General features: G+C 38.6%; 1 protein-coding gene across 4 annotated transcripts in view; it reads right to left on the bottom strand.

Moving 5' to 3' along the window:
• Positions 1–25,921, bottom strand: part of appa (amyloid beta (A4) precursor protein a) — a 178,665-nt gene that overhangs the window by 74,016 nt on the left and 78,728 nt on the right. For all 4 annotated transcript variants that reach the window (XM_060833843.1, XM_060833841.1, XM_060833842.1 and 1 more), the window contains exons 3-4: positions 19,956–20,085; positions 703–815 (exon numbers count right to left, since the gene is read on the bottom strand). In XM_060833843.1, the coding sequence (XP_060689826.1) occupies positions 703–815; positions 19,956–20,085 (243 nt within the window). The remainder of the gene's footprint in view (positions 1–702; positions 816–19,955; positions 20,086–25,921) is intronic.

The raw sequence follows: 25,921 nt of genomic DNA, 5'->3' as shown, positions 1-25,921 counted from the left end.
AGACCCACACAACACAATTGAGCAAATCTTGTGAGGTTATCACTCATACCAAACAGTTTTAATTAGATATATCTGTAAAGGTAGTTTGGTAAGGATAGGTTCAAGCAGGTGTTTCCCTCATTGGCTTCCTTGTCACTTGTCACACATTGTCTGGCATGCATGCCCTTTGGACTTGGTGCTATGGATGCAATCAGCCACATGTCTATTTGCCCATGTTTGAACTTTCACATGAAACTTCATGGAGTACAGAGCTAATGCTCAAGACTTCCAGGACCACTTCGTTGAAAACCAACAAAAGACACAAATTGCTGGAAACACAGCCGGTGGAGAGAAATCAGATTTAATGTTTCAGGTCCAAAGACCCTTCTTCAAAACACCTATTTTCTGAAGGGGATCACTGGACCCAAAACCCTAAATAAAAGTATCCTCTTATAGTCTCCACAAATAAATTGTGCATTAAAAGCAGTTGATCAACCAATGACATAATTCAAGGGAGAAGAGAAAGATTCTTTCTTCAAAAGAACAGAAAAAATGCCTGACACCTCTGCCAAAATATCATATCCATCACAAATACACTCAATTCAAATGAGAAAACCATATCATAAACAATTTGCTCATGAAAAGATAAGGAATTCAAAATCACTAGTTTTCAGACAACTATTTGCTTAGTCTCTGGAGAACCTTTCAGCAAAACGACTGTACCTCTTTTGCCACAGTGTGCCAATATAGATGGCTCTCACAGGTGTCCATCTTCTCCCGATGTAGAAACTTGCATTTGTCTGGGACAAGGAGGGCATCACTGACGAATTCACCAACTGTGTTGGGAGAACAGGAAAGCTTTAGTAGCAAAGCAAGAGATCAGAATATATTTCTAAAATTAGCCTCACATGGTGCCATGCAACAAAGAAGTTCAATATTAAACAAGGCACCAAACTGTAAACGCAGGTTTCTGACTTTCATAAACCTAATGTGCGAAATTGAAACACAGTTTACACAGAATACAGTTAATTATATTTCATCAAATTATGTATTAGTCCAGCTTGTGCCAACTAAGAGCATGTGTTGAAAGGAAGATTGAGAGTCACAATGTGAAGCTTGAAAGCAGGTGACCAGTTCCACACTGAGCTAGTCAAATTAGAAAGAAGTTAAAGTCTTACAAAGAATGATTAATTACAGATCAGTTTCCCCTCTCCAACAGTTTTTTTCAAAATAGTTAACTGCAGGTACTGATGCTGGAACATTAACCAAATCCAGATTAATTATGTGGCTCCTGACAGTAGAAATTAATATAAACTTAGGCTACCATGCTACATTGACCTGATCAATGAAATAGCAAGCCAAGTACCTCAGAAAAATCTACACAATGTTCCTATAAAACTGCTGTTCATGTTCTGACAATATTAAATTTGATCATAATTGGCTGTTTAGTCTTGTGTGCCCTATCAACTGCATTAGGAGGACAACATGCTCCAAATAATCGCACTTCTTTGCTTGGATCGGAACTTGGTGGAAAATTTGTTTCAACTTTATATTCCACTTCATGCATGAACATTTACTGTACACAGGAAAACCAGTAAAGCACGCTGGAGCTGATTATTTCAAGAGGTCTTTATCATCATCTCAGTGGGCTAAAATACAGAGATTGTTCGGAACAACCTAAGGCAGATTTGAGGTGGATTTGTTTCTTTTACTGAATGCTCACAGTTTATGCTTCTGCATCAGTATAGTGAATCTCATGTTGGGTCAGGTACATCCCACCCCATTAGATGCAATATCAATGAAAAAGAAAGAAGTGTGGATTGAGAATTTATCACTATTCCAAGTAAGGGGGAGAAAAGAAGGAATCATCCACTATTTCCACTAACCATTAATGATCCTTGCTAGAAAAATGCGAGTAGTCAGAAGAAGTCACAATCAGACTTGACAGCAATACCTCTTAAAATGCCAATCAGAACAATGTCGACAGAACAATTGTAATGAATGATTACATGGACATGGCAGGGCATTCAGTACCTCTGCAACTATTCACAAGGAGTCATATCGATTGGAAGCAGAAAATATTTATTTTCAAAATGAAGCCCCGCCAAACTTAGTTCTGTGACCACTAATGTGCTCAAATTTGTACATGTGTTGTAGCCAAGTGACTAATAACCGAGGAAATGGTGGACGCTGATACAATTGCAACATTTAAAAGGCATTTGGTGGGTGCATGAATAGGAAGAGTTTAGAGAGGTATGGGTCAAGTGCTGGCAAATGGGACTGGATTAGGTTGCGTTATCTGGTCAGCATGGATGAGTTGGATTGAAGGATCTGTTTCTGTGCTGTACATTTCTATGACTCCATAACTATAGAACCTTAAAGGTTAGGTAAAACTTTGAAAACCATGGAAAGTCTCAAAAACAAAGCTGGTAGTATATATTTTTTAAAAACTCCTAGAACTAATGAGTTGTTGCTTTGTTCTCTTTGTCCAATCAGAAAAGACTACCTGAATTTGTTCCAAAACATTATAGGTGTATCCATTAAGTCAAGGTGGGTCGTTGAGTGATATGGAGTTCAAGTGTACTATAACTATCAGCTGCAAGAATAACATACACTTGCCATCAGAAAAATTAAAATAACGTTAGTGCAGTTAAGCATGACTTAAAGCAGCTGTCAGATTTATGTATGATGCTTATGCAAGTCTTTCAAGTCAGGATAACATGACTTGATTAGTCAAGCTTTAGTTTCCAAAACAGTATTTGAAGAGATTCTGGTAGGATTCACATGTGCAAACTATACATTTAAATTAGTTGGAAATAGATTAGCAGGGAGTTGAAGAGCATTTCCTTTTACCTAGAGGGTTTTAGAAAGTTGGTAAGGGCAGAAAGCCAAATCACATTTAATATATAACTTAGTAATTTATATATTTGGTCCACAGCCCTGAAAATTACAGCACCTTAAAAAGCAAAAGATGAGATTAGGTTTGAATACTCTTTTCCATCTGCACGGATTTGATTGACTGCATTGCTTCTTTCTGTGCCTTAAATTTTTGATTCTAGGAAGTACAATTTAATTCATGATTAATTCTCACTTGTAGCTTTGACTTGTTCTAATAATATGCTGGGAATATAGTACCAGAAGAAATACTTCTTGACCTTTATTTCCACTTATCGTCACTCTGACAATTAAGTTATAGGGAGATATTGAAAATCATATGAAGATTGTATGCTATGATGACACCATGGCTTTGAGAGGTGTATTTTGTCCTGGTTCTTTAAATGGCGAGGTTGAGTCAAAGGTAACGAGCGGTCTGTTGCAAGCCAATAAAGTAAATAGCTTGTGAAGTCTTGGGTGTTTTAAAAAAATGGTTAGAACAATAGAGGCAGTATGAAGGGGTGAAGTTGGGCTCCCACAGAACAGGAATTTTGTTTCACTTTCAGTAGCTGCCAGGGTTTGGAAGCTGCTGTACATCTTTCCTTGCTACAGAAGAATGCTTGAGTTCTTTCTCTTTCTCTCTCTCACATACACACTGTCTTCTATTGATGTTCCCTTCACCTGGACTGGAGCATTGCATGAGAGACAATCTAATTTACTGACTTTGCCTTTGCTAAGAGCGTTTTTATTGGATGTTACTGTATTGGTACAGTTGCTGTTTAGTGGTTAGATAATCTATTATCTTATTAACTCTTCCAATAGAGTTAAATTATTCCAATTCATCTTTCATTTGTTTGTATTTTAAATATAAGAATAAAGTGTGTTTTGGTTCAAGCTTGGTAATTTTCCCAATCAAATTGCATCCGGAATACACCTTACATTTGCCCTAAAATAAAAACTGGCATCTAGACTATCTTCTTCATACATTTTGAGGGAGTTTAGTCTAGAATAAAACAATTGCCCAATAACCAGCCAGTACTAGAAGCAATATACCAATTTTACTTTGGGAGCAAGAAACCGCTGCCATCGATATTTTTCCATTTAAAGTAAAGTGGTTCCAAATAAAGGATACTGAATTAAGATTTTCGACTTCAATAACAATGGATACAGCAGTCACAGGCAAAAATGAATGACTTAGAGGACTGAGAAATGGTAGCTTTCCCACCATCCCCCAGATGAGAAGCCATCCTAAGCCGCTAGTGATAAGATGTAAACATGTGCCACTTAGCTTCTGCATTGTAGCTTTATGGCACTTTCAAATCTCACACGCTTTTAGGAAGACGTTGATAGAATAGAAAAAAATTGACATTTTTCTGAAGTTACAAGAGACTCGTTGTACTAAACTTGCTTGGGTTATCAGAGATAAAAATCATAAAAAACCAGGTTATAGTTGGGACTATAACCTGGTGCTTTGATTTTTTAATGTTATCCATCCTAGCCCAACATCAACTCCTCTGGTTTATCAGAACAAGATTTGGGCAGGTCATCACTGTTCTATGCATTGACATGTAATTTCACAAACTTAGAGATGTACAGCACAGAAACAGATCCTTTGGTTTAGTTTGTCTATGCTGACCAGATAGCCAAAACTGATCTAGTCACATTTTCCAGCATTTGACTCATATCCATCTAAATTGTTCTTATTCATATACTCATCCAGATGACTTCTAAACGTTGTAACTGTACCAGTCTCCATCACTTCCTCGACGGCTCATTCCATACATGCACCACCCGCTGCATAAAAAGGTGTCCCATAGATCCCTTTTAAAACTTTTCCCTTTTACCTTAAATGTATGCCCTGTAGTTTTGGATTTCCCTACCTTCGGGAAAGGCCTTGGCTATTCACCCTATCCATGCTCCTCATGATCTTATGAACCTCTGTAAGATCACCTCTCTGCCTCTGATGCTCCAGCCTATTCAGTCTCTCCCTATAGTACAAACTCTCCAATCCCAACAACATCCTTGCAAATCTTTTCTGCACCCTTTCAAGTTTAACAGCATCATTCCTATAGCAGGGAGACCAGAACTGAATGCAGTATTCCAAAAGTGGCCTCATCAATGTCCCGTATAGCAGGTAGAGAGACGGACATGATATGCTTATGACAAAGCTTTTGAATTTTCTTTATATCCTCCGCACTAATATATATTTCCATCTGGTTCTGTATCATCGGCAAACTTACATTTGGTAACCACAACCAAAGCACTTGTCAAGATTTTCAACCACTGGACTGAAGCACTGATAACCCCACTATTCACAGCATGCCAACCTGAGAATAACCCAGTTATTCCTACTTTGTTTGCTTTTCATCAACTAATCCTCAATCCATGTTAATAGATTACCTCCATGTGGTGTGTTTGAACTGTGTTTACTATACTCTTACCTGGCACCTTATCAAAAGCCTCTGAAAATTTAAATACTCCATGTTACTTGTTCTTCATCACCTATTCAACTAGTAACATCCTTAAACAATAAATTTGTCTCAAAATTTCCCTTTCATGAATACACGCTGATTCTGCCCAATCAGATCATTACATTCTAAGTGAACATGTATTAATTTTTTTTAATAAGAGATTCTAGTATTTTTCCTACTGACATCAGGTTGTCACGACTAGTTCTTCATTTTCATTTTGTGCTTTCTTAAATAACAGGGCTACCTTTTCTACTATCGATCTGCAGGAACCATTCCAAAATCTACTTGTTCATAATGATGGTCTATGCTTTACCAGTTTTGTTCTTACTTTGCTGAATGCTAAAATGCTCTCATCTCAGTGTACTACTACTGTTTAACAACTTTTTAAGTATTCTCCTTTGGTTTAATACAATTAATCATCAACCTCTACAGTTGACTCATTTCTCCTGTTGGGTTTTTGTGTCTTAAGGGCATGAATGTATATTTGTTCTAAGCCATGTAAAAGTTCTTTAAATACTAAACATTGCCAATCTACCACTGTACATGGAGATATTTTCCCCAGTTTACCATAGCCATCTTGCCTCTTTCATGTTAACAGTCTCATTTGTTTGGATTTAAGATCCTAGTTTTGGATTAAGCATCATTTGCAAACTTTATGGAAAATTAAATCATATTGCAGTCACTCTTGCTTAAAATGTCTTCAACAAAAATAATTAACCTTTTCCTAATGCATAATTATGTAAAATAGCCTGCTTCTCAGTTAGTTTCTCAACACAATGCTTGAAAGGAACCATCTTGCACACAATTAAAGATCTTGTCCGCCACAGAATTGTAGCATATTACATTTATCCAGCAGAAATGTGCATTGAAATCACTTATGACTGAGTTATGCTTGTTATCTACATCCCTGATTTGCTGCTGTTACAATGCCCAAAAATTATCACTACTGTTTGATGGTCCATAAACAACTCTTATGGGCTGCCCATGGTGTTTAACTTCACTTTAACAGACTCTCATTAATGTATTAATGCCATCTCTTATTGGCACTACCACGCCCTCTTTTCCATTGTTTACCTTTACTACAAATATCAAAAATCTTGAACATTCAGTTCTCAGCCTTCGTCCATATGCAGCCGCATCTCTGTGATGGAATGCAATTATTATAACCATTTAATTCTACCTATTTGTGCAATTAATTCACAATTTGTCTAAGCTACATGCATTCAGATAGATAGCCTTTAAATTCTGCTTTCATATTTTTTCTCTACTTGATGTTGCGATTTGTTTCTACTATCTCCCACGTGAATTTACAACTTTCCCACTTTCCATAACCAGTTGTTTTTCCCTATCTGAATGACCTCATAGGGTCCAAGTTAGCTTGAGGAGAATGAGAACCTATCCGAGAACACTAACAAATATGCCTGTAAGGATACTAATCCCAGTCCTGCTACTCTATAACTTGTCATCTTGTACAGGTTCTACTTAAATCTAAAACCCTTCCTCCTAAGCCACTTTTCTGTCACTTATTCATTCACTCAATTTTCCTATTACATGGGTTGTACCTACCAAAGTCAGTCAAGATTCAAAAGACAAATTTCTGCATCAACATATTTGCCTTATGAAGAAAGTCAGTCTTCTGGAGAGTTTTAAAGAATGAAAAGTGATCTTGTTGAAGCTTAAACAATTCTTACGGGACATGACAGGGCAGATATGGACTGAATGTTTCCTCTCACTAATTAGCATTCTCTGATGAACCATCACCCTCATAATTAGGAACAGACCATCTCTGTGGATGGCTACACTACCTGCAAGATAGCTAGTACCATTTGGCATTTATTTCCTCACTGCCTGCATCTCCGACCTGGCAACATGATCACTTCTCTAAACATACTATCCTCGTAGCTTTCTGAACCACAGTGACTCCCGCCGTCACTTGAATTGCAAATCCTGAGCTCAAATTTCTTCAACTGGTGCTATTTCCTGCATGTGCTTGTCTAGGCCAAATAGTAAATGGACCTCTAACTGATAGCGATGCCAAATGAACAGATAGAAGGTTAGACATAAAAATAGAATGAGATGTCAGGAAATTGAAAGACAAAGATGATCCTGAGCACTACCAACAGAAATAACCACTGTAAACACAAATAAAGCATATACCAAAAATGGTACGTGGGTTCTGTGCAGTACAACATAGCACACTACTCATACAGAAACAATCAGCTCAATTAAACTTGGACTTCCGATGGCTTCTGCTTTCTTTGAATAATCTCTTGAATGTAAAGGAATCCTTGCTATTCTCACAAATGGCTTGCTTCAACAACGAGACAGCAATGAAACCCAAAATTCATGCGTAGTGGTTCGATTTTAGCTATAGATATATACTTACATAGTGTAAAAAGGATGTAACATTCAAACAATCACAGTTGTTGTATTTTGGTCTCCCTTCTATAGGCAAGATGGTGTGAAACTTGAAAGGGTCCAGAAAAGATTTGGAAGGCTGCTGCCAGGGTTGGAGGGCTTGAGCTGTAGGGAGAGGCTGAATAGGCTGGGGATATTTTGCCTGGAGCATTTTAGGTGGCGAGGTGACCTTATAGAAGTTTATAAGATCACAAGGGGCATGGATGCATGATTAGGAAGGGTTTAGAGGAATATGGGTCAAATGCCTGCAAATGGGACTAGAATAATGGAGAATATTATCTGGCCGCCACGGACGAGTTAGACCAAAGAGTGTGTCGCCATGCTGTACAACTCTATGACTTTGAGTGTTTGAACATATGCTAATTCATAGTTGCTGTGGACTGAAATGCACAAAAGTCAGAGATGAGCAAAGCATAGTTAAAGGAGTGGGATAGAGAATAATGAAGTGGCAAAGTGACACCCAAGAAATGAAGGCACGAAGGATCATGCAAAGATGACTGGTTTAAACAGGAGGTATTCAGGAATTAGGATCCATTGTTGGTCAGTAATAACTGGGATGGTAAATGAGCAGCATCTGAAGTGCAATAGGATAGGAGTTTCAAAGTAAAAAGAAAATTAGTTCTACATGTTTACCTATCCCATTTACTGAATGTTAAAGATTTCCATACATTTTCATAAAATGCGTAGTTTAGTAAATTTGAAATTTAAAGATCCTTTTTAACCCCTTGTACATGGGGTTCCTGCTTTTGCTAATCTAAATTAAAAGTTAATATGCAGGTACAACAACCAATTAGAAAAACAAATGGTCTGTTAGCATTTATTACAAACCAAATAGAGTGAAATCTTTCTGGAGGAATTTTCATACCATTGGTCCTCTTATCCAAAGAATTTACTTTTTATAGGAGAGTGATCTAGTCTAATTTCTGCGATGAAGGATTGTGTTATAACAGAATGCATGATTGAAGCATATATTTCTCGATTTTAGAAGAATGAGAGATGATCAAATTGAAAAATAAAAAGTTCTTAAGCAACTTGAACAAGATAGCTGCTGGCAAAACACTTTCCAGCTTCAGAGTCTAAACGGGCAGTTACAATTTCTGAAGCTGTCAGTCGCCCAAGTGAGCATGAATTTCATCATTTAAATGCTTCTCAATTTTTGTAACACTCTATCCTGGAGTATTGTGGATATCTCACTTTCAGCATATTCAAAACAGAGATAGATTTATCTTTAAGTATGAGAATTGAAAGATATGGAGTGCAGAAACCTGGAGCTGAGTTGAAAATCTGTCATAGTGTTAGCGAGTGGCGGACCAAGCTTGAAGGATGGATTCTTATTTACGATTTTAAATTTTAGCCATTAAGTTGTGTTGTGGATTCAATGTCATGTTCTTGAAGTCAAGGCTGAGTTTATGGGCAATGTCACCAGTGGGTAAGAGAATAGCAATTTGAGAGCGTGAAAGGAATGTGATTGAATGTGTCAAACAAAATGTATCTATGCTGAAATTAATTCCCAGCAGAAAACAAGTAACCAGACTGCAACAATTTCTTAAAATAAATTGGAAACTAGTTGGGAAAAAACTGAAAACGTCTGTAAAATTCTTGCCAATCAGTATTTCTGGAGATTGCAAAATAGTCTGGTTTTGTACAGGTACAGTTCAACATGGTCTGACAATTATCAACCTTTTTTTCAATGAAACCTCTTATAATTGCTGATGCATTTACTGTTAATATTAAACTTTAATCTATGTGGGCATGACCTCATGGGTGCAACTGCACTGATACATGACATCGCAGGTACCCAAGAACATGGATTACAGCTGCCATTTTAGCGTTATGAACAAACACTTCTTAATTCAATCCAACATTGTAGGGCTTGGCTAAGCTATCCAAATGAATAGATATCAAAATTTTGCCACATTCAGGGCAACTAAATAAATAATCAGAGGACATCCTCATCTTCAACGAAGCAAAATATAAGGGTTTGGTTTTGAAATGATTTTTGGCTAATCAAGTGATAATCTGCTTCAAGTTCTGCCTGAAGGACCAATCATTGTAGAAGCCAGGTGTTCAGTCAATTTGACAGATTCCACATCGCAAGATGGCAAAAAGATGGCTAAATAGCTAAGCTTCAGACCTAAAGATAAGTTACATGGCCAATTGTTAGAATGCCACCCGCTCCAAAGCACCAGATTTCAGGAATGAAAAACATCTCCAACAGTAAGGTGAGTTTAGGCCCATTGTTTGAGGTGGTGGCCCAAATTTCACTTCTGTACAATAGAAAAAAAAGTTACATTACTGCACCAGTATTCATCCAGAAATACACATTGAAATCTCCCAATGATAGTTGGGGTACTTAAATAAATTTAATTAAAACCCATTGGCTTCACTAGCTTAACTGTCCTCAAACAGTCGAACAAGCCATTCAATTTGTTCAGAAGTTTTCATAGAGAGTGATATCTTTTTTTTTACAAGAAAGGAATCACCGTAATGCCAATGGAAATAAAACCAATGGAATAACAGACTAACTAAAATCAACAATTAAAACATTAATCAATAGGAACTTATTTTAAATAAACTGGCAAATTTCACTTTTTTTAGTTGATAGAACAAAGATATCCTTCATGGAGTCACAAGCAGCCATGTCTTTCTTTCTCTCGCCCTGAAGTGTGGTATCATTTGGAAACTTTCAGCTTTTCCAACCTGACCTCTGTTATGCCAGATCTCTCACCTTTCCCACTGAAAGGATTTGCTCCTAAAGTCATATTCGCCAGCAGCTGTAGTCTGTGTTCAACTGTATTTAGACCATCAAATTGGCTTATACTCTAATATAGGAGAAAGTAAGGACTGCAGAATCAAAGAGTGTGGTGCTGGAAAGCACAGCAGGTCAGGCAACATCAGAGGAGCAGGAGAATCAACGTTTCAAGCATAAGCTCTTCATCAGGAATGAGGCTTGTGGCCCAAGGGGGCTGAGAGATAAATGCGAGGTGTGTTTGGGGGAGGTGGGGGTGGCAGCGGTTGGGCGAAGGTAGCTAGGAATGCGATAGGTAGATGAAGGTGACAGGTCAGAGAGGAGGGTGGAGCACATGGTGGGAAGGTAGATGGACAGGTAGGACAGCTCAAGAGGGGCCAAGTAGAAAGGTTGAATCCAGGATAAGGTGGTGGGAAGGAAAATGAGGAAACTGGTGAAATCCACACTAAGTCTGTGTGGTTGGAGGGTCCCAAGGCAGAAGATGGGGTGTCCTTCCAGGCGTCAGGTAGTTAGGGTTTGGCGATGGAGGAAGCCCATCTCCGGGACACATACACTAAAAAAACCCAACTGCCCTGTGGCCAAACACTAATCTCCCCTCACCCCCACTCTTTCACCAAGGACATGCAAGTCCTGGGCCATCTCCTCCAAATCCTAACCACCCGACGCCTGGAGGAAGACTGGCTCATCTTCCGCCTTGGGACCCTCAAACCACAGGGGACCAATGTGGATTTTACCAGATTCCTCATTTCTCCTTCTACCTTAATCCCAGATCAAACCTGCCAACTCAGCACTGCCGTTTTGAATTGTCCTACCTGTCCATCTTTTCCCCTCCTATCCAACCTATTGCCTCCACCCCCCACCTTCAATTACCGATCGAATTCCCAGCTACCTTCCCCCCAGCCCTAACCTCACCCCCCCTCCTGTTTATCTCTCAGCCCCTTTGGGCCACAAGCCTCATTTCTGATGAAGGACTTATGTCCGGAACATTGATTCTCCTGCATCTCGGATGCTGCCTGACTGGCTGTGCTTTTCCAGCTCCACACTCTTCAACTTCCAATCTAATATAGCCCAATTAGATGTTCCTGGTTAAAAATCACAACACCAGGTTATAGTCCAACAAGTTTAATTGGAAGCATTAGCATTCGGAGCACCGCTCCTTCATTAGGTAGACGTTCCTGCAAGGGTAATAGCAACCAGACTCACATCTTTGAACACTCTCTCACCTGTTCATTACAACAATCCTGATGGCATAGCTTTCCAGAGTTCTTCATCAATTAACCAACTAAAATATCTTGTTTACAGTTTGGTCCTCTGGTATAAACACTGGTTTTTGCATGCCTGGTGTATTTGCTCCATTTTCAAGGTTACGCCCTTTTAAACTTGCTCATTTCATTAAGAGTTTCAAGGTAGTTTTTTTGTCCTTACTGCCAAATCAAAAAACAAGTCTACTTGTTGAAATATTTGATTGCCTCCCCTCTCATGAATTCTGTGGTCTGTAATACAGGACTGTGCCATAACAGGCTTGAATCTGACACCACCCCAATTAGCTTTCAACTCTACAGGAACTAAAGGCAGAGCTTAACTTAAATGAAACAAAATTCTGAGGTTGATAAGACCTGAAACAAAAAACAAACTGCTGGAGCAGCTTAACAGGTCTGGGGTATTACTGTGGAAAGAAAAGAGTTAATGCTTTGAGTGCATTATGATTCATTTATTACAAAACATACAGGGATAAGAGGAGGCCATTCAGCCACATGAAGCTGTCCAGACAAGTGACGCTTGCAAAAAATACAAGGATTTTCTCAAAGCATAAGGATCATGATTGGTGGCTCACAGCATCGCCTGATGGGTAAAGGATGAACATTAAATGCTGATTTTACTTGTGGCATGACAACAGATGAATAGATGACAATCAAGAAGAATCATACCAAACGCAGTAATTTGAGAAAGGAATTAAGAGAGGCAAAGATACTGCCTAAAAACAGAATGGCAATTAATATTAAAAGGAATCCAAAAATCTTTTACCGAAACATAAATAGTAACCAGGTATTAAAAGTTGGGATGGGTCCTATTAGAAACAGAGAAATTGGTGAATGCTTAGAGATATAGGACAAGGTTAGAATGCTTACAGTATTTTTATATTGGTGTTTATTAAGGAAGTGAATGTTGACAGAATATCACAAGTAGTAGAAATGGCAGACAGATGGGGTGAAAATTAATAGTCAGTCTTTCCAATACATCATTCCTATATTTAGAGTTGATAAGTCATGTGTTTAGATAGCTTGCATCGCAGGCTCCTAAAGGAAGTGAAGACAGTAGAAGGACCAGCCATAAATCTTTCAATTTCCTCTGCATATGGAGGAGGGAATTGGAGGGTAACATCTTTATCTGCTCTACAGAGCGTCAACATAGACTTGATGGCCAAATGGCTTCCTGTTTTGTGATGATTCTATGAAATTAACAGAAGGACGATTTTTGACTTGCTGGAATTACATCAAGCACAAAATAAAATACTTATTGTTGTGGCTCTGTTCGCCGAGCTGGAAGCTTTTGTTGCAAACGTTTCGTTCCCTGGCTAGGCGACATCATCAGTGCTTTGGAGTCTCCTGCGAAGGAGGAAAATACTTATACTTGCTAATGGACAATCTTTCAATCTTAAAGCATTGCTGTTGAGTTTCTTGTACCCCTGCTCCACTTATACTAGTGCACTACAATGGGAGTACTGAAGTTTAATGGACTTTATTTGGTGGGGGGGTGGGGGGCGGGAGGAGATGAAAGACTGTGAAGCAAGCTAGCACTATGTGAGAATTAATTTCGTCTTCTCCTAGAAGCATAATAATATCCCTCTAGTTCCCAAAGTCTAACCTGGGTGAACCAATTATTTGAATGAATTATTTTTGTTCAAGAACTGTCTGCTTTTGTTCCTCCTCCAATCTCATATGATCAGCAACATAGTTTTAATTTGAAGGTATTTCACCACCTCAACATTAATGATAATAACTATGCGTCAGGGGTCAAGAGTCCAGGGTAGGCTGAGAAATGACAGCTGTGGAGCAGGCAGAATCAGGACAATTTTTTGACAACATGGAGCATGGCCATTGCCAATGTAAGCATTTCTTCTTGTGATGTATCATCTGATGAAGGAGCGTTGCTCCAAAAGCTAGCGTGCTTCCAATTAAACCTGTTGGACTATAACCTGGTGTTGTGTGATTTTTAACTTCTTGTGATGCAATTGAGAGTCACACCTTTGTGAACATTTAAGATTGAGGCTACACAAGCAAACATTACTAATTGCTGTTACAGGGACAGCAGAAAATCTTAGTTTGCTGAGAGAGAAGTGCAACGTATTGGATCCACAAAACTAAGTAAAACATTACAATTGTTGAAAACTTGAAAGGGTTCGGAAATCATTTACAATGATGTTGTCAGGGTTGAAGGATTTGAGCTACAGGGAGAGACTGAATACGCTGGGTTGTTTTCCCTGCAGCATCGGAGGCTGAGGGGTGACCTCCGAAGTTTATAAAATCATGAGGGGCATGAATAGTATAAACAGACAAAATCTTTTCCTTGGGGTGGGGGAGTCCAGAACTAGAGGGCATAGGTTCAGGGTGAAAAGGGATCGATGTAAAAGGGACCCAAGGGGCAGCGTTTTCAACAGAGGGTGGTGCATGTATGGAATGAGCTGCCAAAGGAACTGGTAGAGGATGGTACAATTACAGCATTTAAAAGGCATCTGGATGGGTATAGGAATAGAAAGGATTGAGGGGGATATGGGCCAAGTGCTGGCAAATAGGACTAGGTTAGGTTTGGATATCTGGTCAGCATGGACGAGTTGGACCAAGGGTCTGTTACTGTGCTGTACATCTCTAAGACTCTATAACAAGTGACCTCTCTTATAGCAACCTAAATCTTCACTCTAAAACATTTTAATTTTGGAAATAAGGCAATGTAGAATGATTTTTATCACTAACGAAAGAAAATAAATCAGAAGTTACTGACATTGTTCTCACTTCTATTCAGCTATAAATCTTGATTAGAAGTTTCCACTCAGTTGTACATTTTTTTAGTGCAGAGGATTGCAGATTGTTTAAGCACAATTCAATCTAAAACAAAGCAAATTTCTTGATCCATTGCACTAGTTTAATAAGTGAGAGAGAATGGCTATACAACTGAAATAGGCAATTTTTGCTCATCATGACCCTCCTAATGCAGAGACCATCTCAGTTAGCTAACTCTCAACCTTCTTTCCGTGAAACTGAAAATTTTCCAGTGCATTTTTTAAAGCCATGATTGAATCTGCTTTCACCATACTGTCCTACCAAAACCTAATCACTTCATACTTTAAAGAAGTACCATTCCAACTTTTCCATTCTAGCTATGCAATGAGCTTCAGGGTTGAAACGCATTGTTGTAAATATGTACAGTTCCCTCTTTAATGTGTCCTTGAGTAAGCACGGTCAGATGGATGGTTGATTTGCAACACAGTAATAGCAACCCTGTGGGTTCAATTCAGGTACTGACTGGGGCTACCATGAAGGACTCTCCTTGTCAATCTTAAGCCTCAGGTTAAACTACCAGATGTCTCTGTCTAATGAGGAAATAACTCTATGGTCTGGAACGATTATGGCGACTTCACTTCAAAGCACATTGGATGGACAACATTTCAGACTAAACACTTGCATTATCAAGGTTCTACACAACTTGCCTTTTGTTTATAAATCCCAGGATTATATTTGCTTCAATAACCACCTTCACATCAGCCCTGCCAACCTCTTATTTCTGTAAGTTACCCCAGTCCCTTCTGCTTCTGCACACCTTAAGGATGGTCTCCATTGTTTTATTTTGTCTATCCTCATTCTTCACCAAATAAAAATCACTTGCTGTGTTTCTGCATTAAATTTTTTTTGTTTAATTTGTTCTTGGGATGTGGGCATTGCCTGCCCCAATTACCCTTGAGGTGGTGGTTGTAAGCTGCTTTCTTGAACTGTTATTAGTTCTGAACAGGCCTACTATTCCCCACCCATTCCGCCAGACTCTGCCTTCATGACATCTGTCACTATTCTCCTCACAGTTCACAACATTATGTTGGAAGCCAGTGCAGTCACAACACTGGCCACATCCCCAAAACAGAATGATCCATGATTGAAAATCGTTGCAAATATTGTCTATTTGCCCTTAAGTTCAAGCCAGATATTTTGGTGCAAGGAGACTGAAAGGAACATTTATAATGAATTTCAGTATAATTTCTTCTTAATTAATTAGAACACAATGTTAATATTAGCCAACTAGAAAATAGTTTCAAATACATATGCTTTCTCAGTTGTTTAAAGTTTGGCTACTGGGACTGAGGTTCACAGGGAGGTGGCGTTAGCAATTCTGCAAAGTGTGAAAATAGATAAACCCCCTGGGCCAGATGGGATTTATCCTCGGATTTTCTGGGAGCCAGGGAGGAGACTGCCGAGCCTTTGGTCTACAGGACTAGTTCCAGGAGACTGCAGAACAGCAAATGTTGTTCCCTTGTTCAAGAAGGGGAGTAGAGACACACTGGTAATTATAGACTAGTAAGCCTTACTTGGTTGTGGGTAAAGTGTTGGAAAAGGTTATAAGAGATTGGATTTGTAATAGTTTAGAAAGGAATGACTTGATTAGGAATAGTCAATACGGTCTTGTGAAGGGAAGGTCATGCCTCACAAACCTTATTGAGCTCTTTGAGAAGGTGACCAAACAGGTGGATGAGAGTAAAGCGACTGATGTGGTGTATATGGATTTCAGTAAGACGTTTGATGAGGTTCCCCACGGTAGACTATTGCACAAAATATGAAGGCATGGGATTGAGGTTGATATAGCGGTTTGGATCAGAAATTGGCTAGCTGAAAGAAGACAGAGGACGGTGGTGTTTGATGGGAAATGCTCATCCTGGGTTCAGTTACTCATGGTGAACTGCAAGGACCTGTTTTGGGGCCAGTGCTGTTTGCCATTTTTATAAATGACCTGAATGAGGGCGTACAAGGGTGGGTTAGTAAATTTGCAGATGACACTAAAGATAATGCTGAAGGATATTGTTGGTTACAGAGGCACATAGATGAGCTGTAGAGCTGGGTTAAAAGGGTGCAAAAGAGTTTAAAGCAGAAAAGTGTGAGGTGATTCACTTTGGAAGAAGTAACAGGAATGCAGAGTACTGGGCTTATGGTAAGATTCTTAGGAGTGTAGATGAGCAGAGAGATCTCTCTGTCCATGTACATAGATCCCTGAAAGTTGCCAACCAAGTTGATAGGGTTGGTAAGAAAGCATATGGTGTGTTAGCTTTTATTGGTAGAGGGATTCAGTTTTGGAGCCATGAGGTTGGCACGGAGGCATAGTGGTTAGCACTGCTGCCTCACAGAGCCAGAGACCTGGGTTCAATTACCGCCTTGGGCAACTGTCTGTGTGGAGTTTGCACATTATCCCAGTATCTGCGTGGGTTTCCTCCTGGTGCTCCGGTTTCCTCCCACAGTCCAAACATATGCAGGTTAAGTGAATTGGCCATGCTAAATTGCCCGTAGTGTGAGGTGAAGGGGTAAATGCAGGGGAATGGGTGGGTTGTTCTTCGGAGGGTCGGTGTGGACTTGTTGGGCCGACAGGCCTGTTTCCACACTAAGTAATCTAAGGTCATGCTGCAGCTGTACAAAACTCTGGTGCGGCTGCATTTGGAATATTGCATACAGCTCTGATCACAGCATTATAAGAAAGATGTGGAAGCTTTGGAAAGGGTTCAGAGGAGATTAACTGGGATGTTGCCTGGTATGGAAGGAAGATCTTATGAGGGAAGGCTGAGGGACTTGAGGCCATTTTTGTCAGAGAGAAGGTTGAGAGATTATTTAATTGAGATATATAAGATAATCAGAGTGTTAAATAGGGTGGACAGTGAGAGCCTTTACCTTGGATGGTGATGGCTAACACGAGGGGATATAGCTTTAAATTGAGGGGTAATACGTATAGGAGAGATATCAGAGGTTTTTTTTTACTCATAGTAGTAAGGATGTGGAAAGCACTGCCTGGAACAGGAGTAGACTCACCAACTTTAAGGGCATTTAAATGGTCATTGGATAGACACATGGATCAAAATGGAATAATGTAGGTTAGATGGGCTTTGGATTGGTTTCAGAGGTCGGCTTGACATCTAGGGCCAAAGGGTCTGTACTACGCTGTAATGTTCTATTCGATTCTATCAGTAAGTATACGGATTAAAATGCTTCTTTTTTGTGAGTAAATGTGGAAACTTGCTTAAAACCCCAGCTCACAACTAGTGCAGTTTGTGGCATAATATCAATATCTGTTGAAAGGGAGAAAACTATACCGAGGCTGATCTGAGGCTTTAGAAATTATTATTTAAATAGGATTGATCTTTCAACATCAGCAACTGGAAATATTTCACTAAACTCAGCTAAAGTGACCACACACATTTCACTTTGGGAGGTCAGCCATGTTGGTGCAATGCTCACACTGTACTTGTTCTAAGGTGAATTAATGAGATTTTGTGCAAATCTCCTATGTGATAAAACATTTATTTTATTCTAAACTTGCTGAATGCCAGATGTTGTTGAGAACTGATGGTGGATTATCCCATTACCCATTCTTCCATCTACTCTTCTGTCCAACACACTCACCCAAAGTATTTCATTTATCAACCTAACTAGACAGTTCATGGTTGGATATTGATCACATTGGGAAGGTATTTGCATTTGGTTCCGTTATATTTAAATATTAATTAGAAATAGTGTAAACCTAATTGAGTAAAAAGGATTTCAAGTGATTATATCTTTGGCTGATTGAGCACTCTCTCCAGCAGCTGTGTACCCATTTTGCTGTTAGTATGTAGATAGCAAAAAGAAATTTGAAAAACAATAGATTAACGTTAGATTCTTCAACTATGCAACAGACATTAGTTATGAGGGAGGTTGAGAGTACTCTAATATTGAAGCACTTCAAATTAGTAATGAGAGTAAATAAATTAGATACTGCAGAGGTTGGTTTCATTCTGAAATAGTGCTAGTCCAATATTTTTAAAATATTTGTAACCCTCAAGATGTTCATTAGAGATGGTATATTTTTAATTCATTTGTGAGATGAGAACTTATTGCCCAACCCCAAATGCTCTTCCAGAAGGGTTTGGTAAACCACAGTGCTGAACCGCTGCAGTCATTATGATTAAGGTGATTCATTCACATCGTGCAAATTGGGAGTTTCAGTATTCTGGAGGTGACCAATGATGTTGAAGGAACAAAGCTCTCATCTCACACTATGCGTATTTGGATGGGATTCTGCACATGGAGATTCCTTTAAGCCTAACAGGGCCACAAACAGGAATTGAGCTGTTTCTCATTGCAAATGGGCTATTTGTCAGGGACACTGATTGTAAGAGATGGCAAAAGTTTTCAACTTCTCCTCCAATTTTGGTGCTGACCCAGCCTAAAGTAACTTCAAACTTACCTGTAGTAAAATCATTGGTCAAAAACAGATCTTGTTCATGACTTCAGTGTTATACTGACCAATTTTATAAATTGTGGACTAGCTTCATTGTATTAAGTAGGCTAATCACTTTATGTAACTAAACCAAGGTGCTCACAGTTGAATGATATGAAAGCTGTTATGGAACCATTGTCTCAAAAACTGCAACACAGTCATTCTGGAATTGTACTGGGAATAGACTAACATACTTTGAAGTGTCAAGAATGAAGGGTAAGCTAGGATGGCATATTTGGATGTTCTCATTCATATAGAATTAGATATTTCCTCTGACTAATGGCTCAAAACGTAGACAAGGTATATGATTCTGTTTCCTGTCTGTTTCCATGGCTAGTTCTTCCTGAAACAGGTCACTAGCCTGTTGCAGAAACTGAAGCTTGAAGACTGCCAGTCGACATCAATATAGCTAACTGGGAGACTCTCCTATGATTAAAATCTGTTATGAGTGCACTGAAAGATTTATAGGTTGATACTCAACCTGTATGACCATATTATGAATACAGCTTTCTTCGTTTTCAAGTCCTGGAGCAGGACTCAAATCCAGAGCTCTAGTTCAGAGGCAGCGATGCTACTCACTGCAGAGAAAGAACTCCATCATTAATATGAAGGGTAAAAATTTAAACATGACAAATAAATGCATTGGAAAAAGCTTGACAAAAATATTAGATTATAGTAAACATTACGTTCAAGACAAAAGCATGCTTACTACAATTATTTTAGTATAGAATTAGTGAACTTGGTCTCCATTTTAACAAAAGAATGGTGTACCATTTTCGCTTCCATTTCCATTATGACTGGATGTTGTGGGTGTTATAAGAGGAGCTCTTAAAACAGAAAATGTTCAAAAAAATTCATTTTCAGAGACTATTCTTCTAGACAATGTGGAGCATTTCAGACATGTAAGTTTATAAACAATTACAAGAATAACTTGAAATAAAGAAGAAAACAATGCCACATACCCAAACATCTGTAAGGAACGACGATGTGGGGGTGGCCTTTACACTGCTTACGGCCCTTTTTACACCAGTTTTGGATTGTGACAGGTTGGTTGGCCTCAACAACATTTGTTATTTGCAAATCACGATAAACCTAGGAGAGAAAAATATAAATTTAAAAACACAATTTTCAAAGTAATAATATCAAACTCTGTAACCTTGATGCAGCCAGCATTCAAATCCCTGATGGTCATGTTTCTGAATTGTTGAATATGCAATTTTCATTGTCACTGATTCTTTGGCACACAGAATAGTCTTTTACATGCCTGAAAACAACTTTGCTCTTGAAGCACAATTCATCAGTGACAACTATTCCCTGGTGAAACTGATTTGGTCGGCTATGTATTTTCAAGGATCAACACAACAATGCATTCTGGGGCTTAGAGGAAAGAAAAACATATTCTAGGTGATCGACTGAAAATAACAAGCATTTTAAGTTCAATAGTGTCATAACTATAAAGACACTTCAGGTCACTTAAGAAGGAAATCTTAAATTCAACTTAAAATGGAAAATTTTTACTGTATAAAAAAACCTCCATCACTCACCCACTCGTGTTCCAATTTAAATGCAATTATTAAACTCTTTTTAAAACCATGTATCATAGACGCAAATTCTGAGGTAGTGTTTCACATATGCCTACCTTTGTGTGAGTTCTTTTTCATGGTTTATTTTTGCCTTGATCTCCTAAGCTTGTTACCACTTTGCTCGTCAGTGAAAAGAACTATTTACCTCATCAAAACACTCGATAATTTAAGATTCAAATTGGTCACCCCCTTAACTTCTTGTCTCTATTAATATATTTTGCCTCTGTGGCAACATTCTAGCAATCTACACTGATTTTAAGCCATTATTATTTCCTTATAATGGCATAACCAAAACAGTGCCGAATACTCCAAATTCACCTGACTTGATCATAAATTCCACATTAATCCAGTGCTCTATACCTCTTTGTAAATATAATAGGACTCAGTAAAACATTCAGCTTAAACAACTTGCACTGCCAACTTCATGATGTCTATCCATCGAATCTTTCACACTAATTATAATTTTACCTTTTAAATTCTTCCTTTCCCAATTATTTTCAAAGTACCTTGTTTCATTATTCTATGCCAAAGGCTATATCCGTCAATAACTTTTCATGATGAAAATTTGCAATATTCAACCTAAATTTCAATGTTCTTCCCTCAATTTCCACTATGCCTGTGCACGTACAATCCTTAGATCCATGAGAGACTCTCAATTCCGATATTTCCAAATCCCAAAACCTTCCTTTACTGTTGCATATTATGGTTAGTAACCATCTCTATCTATTCAGTAGAAACCTTTCCATTGATTTCTTTGTGTTTGACACTGATGTGGCATCAAGGATTATGAGCTCTAAGCATGAACGAGACAGAATGAGAAGATTAGTTTATTTGCATAAGAAGTCTGATGCCAAACAGATTAAAGCACGTTTCACTTTATCAGTGGCTTTCCCACTTTTAAAACTTGACTTTGAACGAGAGCTCATTCAATTGCCATTGAAATATAGGCAAATGTATTCTAGACCTAGGCCCACTGGAAACCTGGTTGAAATTAACATGTCAAATTGAATACTTACTACTATACATAGCTTTATCCTACCAGTCCAGACTATATTGCAGCTCAACTACTAGAGATGAAAAAAATGTCATCATAAAATTCCATTAAGCCCTGACTACCTGCATTTTTAATCAACGGAACAGAATGAAAATTCTTTGCTGGCTATTTTTCACAAACATGCTACTACCTTTGTATGAATATTTGTTGGAAGGATAATCATCAAACATTGCATTCAAAATATGAAAAAAATATTTTCATTATAGTCCTCTGTATATAAAGTCTGTTTTTGGCTGACTACTAGATTATTTTTTCAAATAAAAAGGATGAGTCCGAAACAGGAATCCCCAAGACAACTGAAATCACATTGCAGTTACTTTCAATATCAATGTTAAATGTGACTGTGGAAGTGAAAAGTTCCAATGCTTAAAACGTTGCTACCTTGGTCGCATGCAGTTAATCATCAAAAGCCAAACACACCTCACATAGGTATTTCAGTGTTGCACAGCACAATTGTTTTTGCTATTCTCTATTTAGAGAAGCACAATGGAGCCCTTGAGAAGAAAAGGTCAACAACTGTAATACTTTTTAGATTTTAAACAATGCCAGCCATTTTACTGTAAAACATGAACCAAAAATGAACAAGACTGAATTAACACCACCAGTGCCATAAAATAAATACTAATGAAATTATATTCATGGAAAATAGTCACTGACAAGTAACAAGGCTGTGCGGGAATGGTTAAAATTTTTTTTGTATATATTAGAAAGTAGCTAACACAACCAGCAATATTTTTGTCCACCACTAAATGCCATTTGTTAAAGTGTGAAACACCAACTGAGTGGCTTCCTAGGCCCTTTCAGAAGCCACAGAAGGGCCAATTAAATTGCAATGGTCAGGAGTCATATGTAGGCCAGACTGGACAAAGAAAATAGATTTCCATCCCAAAAATATGTTAGAGAACCCATTACTGAGAAAAGTTTTTTGTACCATATTTCATTCAATGATTTCAAATTAAATCCTCCATTACGACAGAGATGTTTAACTCATAAGTCCCAGTCATTAGACCAGTTCTCTTCATTAGAAGAAAACGAAGACTGCAGATACAGGAGGTTAGAGTCGAAAAATGTGGTACTGGAAAAGCACAGCAGGTTAGGCAGCATCCGAGGAGCAGGAGAGTTGACGTTTTTGGCATAAGGAATGTGGAGGGTAAGGGTCTGAGAGATAAATAGGAGGGTGGGGGTAAGGTAACTGGGAAGGCGATACATAGATGCAGGTTTCGGGGTTGATAGTGATAGGTTGGAAGGGAGGGTGGAACGGACAGGGGGAGGACAGTTCAAAAGGGCAATGGAGGGTTGGATCTAGGAGGTGGTGGGGGGAGAAGAGATAAGGAAACTGATGAAGTCGATATTAATGCTGTGGGTTGCAAGGTCTCAAGGCAGAAGATGAGGTGTCCTTCCTCCAGTCATCGATTTGGTTCAAGACTTGTAGAGTGGGAGGCGAAGTTGAAGTGGTCAGCCACAGGGCGGTGGGGTTGTTTGGGGTGTGTGTGTGTGTTCCGGAGATGTTCCCTGAACTGTTCTGCGAGTTGGCAGTTGGTGTCCCTAGCATTGAGATCATCACATCGAGAGCAATGGACACAGTAGATGGGGTGCTTGGATGTGCAGAATTAGTCGACCAATAATTCAATCACTATGCTACTGTGTCTCTCATGCTGCACTAATGCATTACCAAGGGTAAAATAGTTTGCAGAATATCAGTATAATGGTGACTGCTTAATGCAACAGAATTTTACTCACCCTTCTTTCAGTACCTAGGTTACATTTTAATTGTAATGACTCCTTTTGAAGTGCAGTACAATTTAACAAGGGGCTGCTAAGTGCACTTACCTTGCCCAAAATGCATTGAGGTGACCATTTTTGAGATTGTTTGCATTGGAAGCATGACAGGAAAAGAGTTGGAGTGGTTTAAAACCAAAGTGCATAAAGCCTATGGGTATTCAATCTGGAGACAAAGATTCTTTCGAAAAACCTCAGATGTGCCATCCCTCTTTTTCACAATCTGTAAAAATGCTTATCATACCTGAGACTGAATTACTGAAACTCCAGTTATCAGCAGCTTTGGAACTTGCATTCCACTTGCATTACATAATGAAGTTAGTTATCACACAAGAAATTTATTCCCTCAGGGCATCAAGTTTAAGCAACTGAATGCACAATGGAGTATTTTGTTTTGCCATCTAAATGCTTATTCACAAAGCACTGAAGTTGCACACTGTTCCATCCACAATGCCAAATGCATCAAAGAAAAAAAAAACCCAACCCCACCCCTTCTCAGGTCATTTAATCAATTCATTTGAAGCACCTTCTCTGGAGAAAAACCCAAATGAAATGGAAGAAGTCAAAGTTGGGTTATGTGGATGGGAGTCTGATAGTTCTCCTCTTGTTCCATGGCTTACTTACACATTAAGGTTTGACCAATGCTACATGAGTTTGCCTTTGGTCTTGGCTCATGCAATGCAAAGCAAAATCCATTCAATATTCATATAAGATCACTCAACTATTTTACCAAAAAAAGTAGTATATTAAAATGTGCCAGTTGCAGCTGATGTCAGGTGACATCCTTTAGATGAGCTTATACTGCTTACTTAAACTGAATTTGGTTGACTGCACCAGGGTTTTACTGAGGTGAAGCTGAAACAAGTTCATATGCAGATAAAATAGCCCTAAAAAAGCCCCACTTTTGAAGTCCTGTATGCATCAATTGGTTACAATCAAACTTAAAAATAACAATCCTCCTGACCATTCATGTAAAAACAACTGGGCCACTGTATTTAATATTGATGTTGCAGTTTATTCACTTCCTGAAGTAATTGGCAAGGTACTGTGAAAAAGCTTATTAAAAAAAATCTCAAACAGAGGTAAAGGGTAAAGTACAGCAAATGACTAGTCTTATAGAAGATAAATGCTGAGTCACAATGGAATTGCACAATAGCTTCAATTGAGCATGAGGCATCCATATTTTAAGAAAATGCTGCATTTTTGAGCTCTGCCTCTACAGCCTCAAGTATCCCAACCAACTACATCTATTCAAGTGGTCATTCATTAATTCAACAATCCAAATCTTTTTCAATATATAAATGCAGTTTCATCAAACTGTAAACTTTTGCTATAAATTCTGTGTTTTATGATCTTATGCTCCACAACCACCTGATGAAAGAGCAGTGCTCCGAAAGCTAGTGCTTCCAAATAAACCAGGTGTTGCGTGATTTTTTAAACTTTGTATACCCCATCCAACACCGGCATCTCCAAATCATTAAACATGCAAATAAATTGGCAAAGACATAAATTCTTAATCTTGCAAGGAATTGAGGGATACAGACAGAGTGTGGGTAAGTGGCGTTGAAATGCCCATCAGCCATGATTGAATGGCAGAGTGGATTCGATGGGCCGAATGATCTTACTTTACTCCTATTTCTTATGGTCTTATGGAGTTTCACATAATCAATACTATCTTTTCAGAGAGAGGAAAAAAAAAGAGGAATATCTATTACTCGGAGATGTACAGCACGGAAACCTCATCTCATCCCATTTGCCAGCACTTGGCCTATATCCCTCCTACTGATTTAGGATATGGATATAGGTGTATTTCATATTCATATAAGCACCCAGATGCCTTTTAAATGCTGTAATTGTACCAGCCTCCAACACTTCCTCTGGCAGCTCATTCCATATGTCGTCCCGCTGTCCCCTTCTGTCGAAGCAAAGCACAGGGACACAGTATGCATTTACCTCCTTCATCTTTATTCTGGGTTCTGGAGGGAGAGAGAATGATCGCCCATGTGTACAGAGACATGAGGTCACGGTCTTCTCTGGAACAGCAGTTTCTTAATGAATCATATAGTCATTTTACAGGGAGGAGCATCCAGTTCAGGCAATATACATATTCATCAGGTGACTGTTACAATCAATGAGTATCAATAGCAGAGACCAAGCCCTTTACTGTTATACAATGAATGTTCTTAAACTTATTAACTGGATTCATACAATGGATACTTTTCCCCTGGTTAACTGACCTTGCATACTGAATGCTTCCAATATTGCTAAATGGCTGTACATAATAAATGCTTTTCCACCTTGTTAACCCATTACTTTTGCCTCCAACACCCCACTGTTAACTAAATTCTTAGCCGATATATGAGTCATGCTCAGTTGAACCTCTTGTTTCACAAAACTCAGAGCTTAACTCTTTCCTGCTTATACCCTATACACATTACCACATACATTCACCACACTCTGAAAAAGTTGCCCCTTCGGTACCTTTTATATCTTTCACCTCTCACCCTAAACC

Source organism: Hemiscyllium ocellatum, chromosome 12, assembly GCF_020745735.1.
Source record: "Hemiscyllium ocellatum isolate sHemOce1 chromosome 12, sHemOce1.pat.X.cur, whole genome shotgun sequence".
NCBI classification, from domain to species: Eukaryota; Metazoa; Chordata; class Chondrichthyes; order Orectolobiformes; family Hemiscylliidae; genus Hemiscyllium; species Hemiscyllium ocellatum.
This window is presented reverse-complemented; position numbering and strand designations above follow the sequence as displayed.